Below are 6,522 nucleotides of genomic sequence, written 5' to 3' on the forward strand. Positions count from 1 at the left end.
AAAGACCGTCGCTTTGATTCAGATAGTGTTTATGTAGGTGCTACTTTGAGAAGCTTGGAACAAAGAATCAAAGAACATAAATACTCTATTAGAAAGAACAACGATAGCACCGTTTTAGCATCTTATGCCAACCAGCAAGGAATTGAGGTCATATGGGACCAAGCTTCCATCATTAGACCCACGTCTAACAAGCACTCCATCAAACATCTCGAAAAACTGGAGATTTATAAAGCCCAAGGGAAAACTACTTGTATCAATCATAGGGACGCCCACTCTCTATCCACAGCATGGAAATCATTCTATTAAGATAACCTGTAATTTTTACGAAACATTAATTTTTAATGAGAAACTGTTGAGCTCTTTATTTTTATTTATTTATTTATTTATTTATGTACAGTATTTATTTACTTTTAGTCTTATATCCCTAACTTTTTGTATTTATTCCGTTAAGCACTCATCATTATGCATGCGCAGTTATTATTTTTTCGTAAATTTAATTTTTGTTCTATTTTTAATGTTCTTTCAACTGATGAAGATCGCTAAAGACGATCGAAAACGTTTTTATATTATTAAATTATTTGCTGAAATTTATAAAAAAGGTGATAATTTTGATTAATTCTTTCTAGTTCCAGTATAAGGTATTATTTTTACATAAAATAAAAATTCTTAATAGCATTTTAAATCTGAACCTTTTTTAAGGTTTATGAAGTCTTACAGCATGTCACTTAGTCACACTCTTGTTCTGGAAAAGATTACTGTGACTCATTTCTTTGATTTACACTGTACACTAAGACTCAGATCAGTCTTTGTCCAGAATTCTCAGTTCTAGTTGTCTATGTGATATCAGTGCTTCTCTGTTTCATTTATGCTAATTACTTTGCAAACATGGCTCCAAAGATAGCTCTGATAAGAGAGAGAAAAGTCATAAAGTGCCTACTTTAAAGGAAAAAATTAAAGTTTTAGATTTAATGTGAAAAGGAAAAAAAATCTGCTTCTCAAAATGTTTTAAGGTTATTTTTATGATTTATGGTATCATGCTGTTTATTGTTAATACGGTGTTTATTTGTCTTATATATAAAAAAATGTATGATAGGTTGTTAGTATAGGAAATAATAATTAATAGGGTTAGCTATTTTATGTTAATTTCTGATTACAAAAGAGACCTTGATCACAAATGGCAGGGCCCATTATATATTCTTTTTCTGAACATTTTGTTCAAATGGATCTGAAGATGAAATGTAATATGTTTTGAAAAGCATTTAACTGTTATAAATAAATAAACAGACAGAGACTACATCATCTCAACATACAAAACAAGACATTTTTTAAATCTTTATAAATTTAGATAAATATGTATCATGATGAGCATTTTAATGTTGTAAAAATATCAACAACTTTTCATTAATATTATTAATTTGTTAGAGATTTTAACCAAACAGTAATACTTATTTGAAATCTATAATCTGAACTCTATATTTTATACTGTGTTACTGTATATTGTGTAAAATATTTATATATGAATACTAGTTTTAGCAGTATCTTGTTATATTGTAAATTTAATGTCTAAACTATTCAAATGAGGTTTTTTCAATTTCAATGTTCATAGCTTACTAAGACCCAACAATCACAGAATAAATACCTATATATTAGTAGCTCAAACTATATTTACACTTTAAAGAATTAAAAAATATCCTTAATTTAAAAGATGTTCTTATAAATATCCTTACTTTATAAGATTTCTTAATATTTTATTAAATAAAAATATATTTATTTAATATATTATATCATAGTCTTATATTACATCTTAGTTTTTCATATTACTTTTTAAAAACTTACCAAATAATCTTCCTCACAATAAACCTTTCCATGTACATTATAAAAAGCCTTGCCCCGCAAAGCTCTTCCTAAAAACATATAAAAACTTTAAATTAAATGAATTGTAAAAATGATAAAGGACAAACTTGCTTGCTTCAGGAAATTCAAAGTACAGTAGAACCTCGATTATCCGGACTAATTGGGGATGAAGGTAGTCTGGATAAGGAAAAATCCAGATAATCGAAACAAATACTTTAATTTGTCTTTTAATGATAATACAACACGTTTTCTTTTCGATGACATATCGGTAATATTAAAAATAAATACTGTATTTAAATCACGATCAAATTTTCAAGAAACAAACATTCGTATTGAATTTGGACTACTACTGACCAATGCTAACAGACTACCTATTGTTTAAAAGGCCTCTGGTGGCACAAGAAGACAGATTTTATAAAATAAAGCAGTTGAAACTGCATTTTTATGAATAAAAATTTGACAAACTATTTATCGTTTTATGACGAGTAAAATTTTTTCGTTGCGTTCGCTGCTTTTAAGTAATGCTTAAACTTTAGAGGCGCGCAGCCCTTCGGACCGCGAGGCATAGGTGGTGGCCCACGTTGCCCATATGCCGCGCTTGGTCATAGAAATGATGTAATTTGAATATAAATTATTTATAAATACATATGTCAAGTTATATTTTTATTATGACACAAAATATATTTAAGAGTTTACGACCACTGTGCGGGTGAGACGTTGTTGAAACAAAAAAAGTTATGCATTCCATCACGTACATAAACAGTATCATAATTCGCCAAGTGCAAATCAGCAAATTCGTAAAATTTTTGTTTATTTTGAACAATCCGGATAATCGAAAATCCGGATAATGGAGGTTCTACTGTATTTATTATGAAATGTTTCTATCACACTTTGGACAACCTTCAACATATACTGTAAGTAAATCAAATGTGACCATCTTTCTACATTTAATTTATATGCATGCTGAAAACATTTCAAAATAAATATTTTTAATTTCCTGAATCAAGCAGTTTTGTATTTTGAACTAAAATACTATATCTAGTTCGTTGTTATTCAAAATAGAAAAGAGAAATCAATTTTATAAACACACATTCCATAATCTTAAATTTATTACCAATAATAATGATAAGAAAAAAGTTGTTAAAAATCTTCAGTACTTAACAGATGCATCTATTGTTCCTAGTTCTTAGAGAATATTTCAGTAATATAAATATTACAAATATTTCTGTGGAAGATAGTATCGTTAGACCCATAGTTTGAGAAATGCTGGTCTTGACAAAAAGCTAACAGTTTCATGAGATAATATGAAAGTGTAGAAGCTTTAAAATCAGAAGAGAAATGAAAGTGTTATAGATCTACTAAAGATGTTTGAAGAATAATGTTATTAACTGTAGAGACTTTGGAAATGATTTGTGAATAATTTTTCATCCCATAGGAACACACAACATGTCAGTTTTATTTTATTTTACTATTTATTTTAATTTGTTTTATTATAAATGCATTTATTAATAAAATATTCTACTATTATTATGAAAACATTATTTTTGTTTGTAATCTAATACCTAGGTCTTCATGACAACAAAATTATTTTCTTGAATATCTCAGATGATGAACATTATAGTTCAAAAATACTTAAACTTTTTTTTTATTAAATTTAATCTCTATTAAAAAGTTTATTCTGTTATTTTAGAGCAGAGCATTAGTATCAGTATCACTACACATAATTTCTAATACTAGTAGAAAAAAAACCATCATCTGGCCATTACATATAAAATCGAATTTGATTATTCAACCAAATGCTTTTCTATAGCTTGGAAGAATAAAGGCCTATGTCCGTAACATTGGCTCTTATTTTTCCAAGCCATAATTATCATCAGGTTGTTTTTAGAATGTTCTATAAACTTAATACTGATAATGATAGTTGCATTTGGTTTCTATGTCTATTAATTTAAGGTTGTTACAAAGTTATGGAAGACTGGTTGAGAGAGACACCACTGTATATTCTGAAACAGCACCAAATTTTTCTTCAAAAATTATGAAAAACAACATACATACATACATACATACATGAAAGACATTGGCCATACACGAGCTGTTTAGCCAGCAGAAAAGAGGGTAAGGGAAAGGGGACGGGAAGAAGAAGGAAGAGGAGATAGACATTAGAGAAATCCCTCTGAACAGCATACATAAGGCTACTGTACCCTTTATGTTTAATGTTGGCATGCAGTTTTTAGGCTGCAAGGCTATAGTCCCCTGAAGGGTGTAAAAGAAAACCCGAGTGTAGCAAACACCAATAATTGAGTGCTGCCATGAATAGCTAGTGTAGAAGTTAGTGCCAAGTGATTGTTAGTAGGAAGACTTACATCTACATAATACTAATAAAACTGAATGCGAGTGTGAATCTTAATACTATTAATAGCTAGACAGACAATGCAAAAAGCAAACGAACACATGACAAACTAGACAAGATGAATGAACTGACAGAGACAAATGAGCAAGACTCCAAATTTTTTATTTTATTTTATTTTATTTTTTTCAAACATTAACTTACTCACTAACTAAACTAACCTACCATAACTTAGGACAAACCTAACCAGACGACTAAAGCTAACAACCCTAATCGAATTTAACCTAACCTATCATAACCTAACTGGAAACCAAGTTGAGTCCCTAATCTAACTTACAACTAGGACTAACTTAAACTAACCAAATTTAGACTGGAAAAAAAAGACAGAAAATAAGAATTAAAATACAAATTTGAAAGGCAGCTATATACAGACAGTTGAAACAAAGCAAGTGAAAGCTAATTGACATCTACACCCCCGGAGTGAGTGCTCTCAGGAGTCCCACTAAGGGATATGAATGCGAGTAGATGATGTAACATTGTGTGTGTGGGAATGAGTTGGTGCGGGTTGCAAGGCCAGTTGTACCCTTCAAGAATAAAAGCTCTCATTAAACTATCCCTAATGTGATTGTACCTATTGCAGCAAAAAACTGTTTGGTCCTCCTGAATACCACAATCACATTGTGGATTGTCCCCAAGGTAAAATCTATGCAACTATTGCGTGTCCTGTAAGTAGCTGAGTGAGGGTGTAACTAGGGTAAAAGTGGCAAAGAATTACAGTAGTGTCAACCTTGGGGATGAAAGTGTAGGTGAGCCTACCAGTGTGTCATGGTCCAAGCTGTCTTGCCAGAGAATGAAGATTTTCTTCTTGACGTGATTATTGATGTTTGAGGTAGGAATACAACTGAATGTACTAGTGACTGAAGACTTTGCAGCTTGTTTGGCAAGACGGTCAGCAGTTTCATTGCCGAAAACCCCACATGACCCGGGACCCATCAGTACAGACAAAAAAGAGGAGTTCCCATAGGGACTCCTCTTTTTTGTCTGTACTGATGTCTGTTAAAGGTGAAAAAAAATTCATAACAAAATTTTGTTATGAATCTTTTTTCACATTTAACAGACCTATGGGAAGTCCCATGTCAGGACTCTTGTGTGAGCTTGTATTGAGAAAATTGGAAAAAAGTGCTCTTTAAATGACATTGTGTATTTTAAAAGATACGTTGACATCGTCTTTGTAGTTTGGAAGAATGACAAAAAAATCTATGATTTTATTAACAAGATCAACAACAATGATGATGGCCTCATGCTGAAGATTGAATAGAAATGTGCCTCAAGGATACATTTTTTGGATATTAACATTGAGTTCAAAGAAGGACATTTGGCCACTAAGGTATACGTAAAACCAACGCATAGCCCTCTGTACATTCTGTCCCACTCTAATGATCCTTACCAATACAAAATGGCTGCCTTCCGTGCCCTTGTCCAGAGGGCCTTTCTCTATTGCAGTAATGTGGTGGATAGGCAAAAAGAGATTAATAGAATATTACATATTGTCAGATCTCTAGGGTACAGAGCAGATATGATAACAACATTGATCAGAAATTACAAAATAAACAAAACTAAGGCTCAAAGCAAAGATTTCGAAAAAATCACAAAGTTCACGTATAATAGAATGAAAAAAGCCATCATGAAAGAAATCTCAGCCCGCAAAAAGTCCAAGTTAGTTTTCAAGAGAGCTCCTAACCTGTACAAATTATTAAGGAATGACAAAGACAGCATGGATAAAGAGAATAGACCAGGAGTGTACAGGATACTGTATGAAAATTGTGAAATAGACATTAATAAAAATTACATTGGTGTCACTAATAGAAACTTATGAGTCAGATTAAAAGAACACAAGTACAATATCAGCAAGGGATCTAACACCACAATACTATCGCAATTGGCGCAAGTTGAAAGTTCAGTCGTCAAATGGGACGAAGCAAGTATTATTAAACCAGTACATTCACCGACATTGTCGATTTGCGCCGAAAAAATTGAAATATATAAGAGCAGGTTACATGATACATACATTAATTCTAGAGATTCGGAAGGGATGCCTTCGGCCTGGAAATACTTAATCAAATGAATAGAAAGCTCTTAATTTAATGCATTGATTTTAGTATTTTTGCATGTTCTTGCATTTTATTGAATTTCATATAGTGTATTATTATATAACGTTGTAATATTTAATTATCCTATGCATATATTTATATACATATTTTCTTCTTTATAAAAATAATTTTTATTTTATTTCTCTTTATGCATATATATATATATATATA

At 30.9% G+C, this 6,522-nt stretch overlaps 1 protein-coding gene across 1 annotated transcript in view; it reads right to left on the reverse strand.

Annotated features, from left to right (window-relative positions):
• LOC111630437 (LIM domain-containing protein jub-like) overlaps positions 1-6,522 on the reverse strand; it is a 25,780-nt gene that overhangs the window by 17,020 nt on the left and 2,238 nt on the right. Inside the window, exon 2 of the mRNA XM_023374539.1 lies at positions 1,837-1,904. Within this exon, the coding sequence (XP_023230307.1) occupies positions 1,837-1,904 (68 nt within the window). The remainder of the gene's footprint in view (positions 1-1,836; positions 1,905-6,522) is intronic.

The sequence above is a fragment of the Centruroides sculpturatus genome, unplaced genomic scaffold (genome assembly GCF_000671375.1).
Source record: "Centruroides sculpturatus isolate CEXI.00-Female unplaced genomic scaffold, Cexi_2.0 scaffold383, whole genome shotgun sequence".
Lineage (NCBI taxonomy): Eukaryota > Metazoa > Arthropoda > Arachnida > Scorpiones > Buthidae > Centruroides > Centruroides sculpturatus.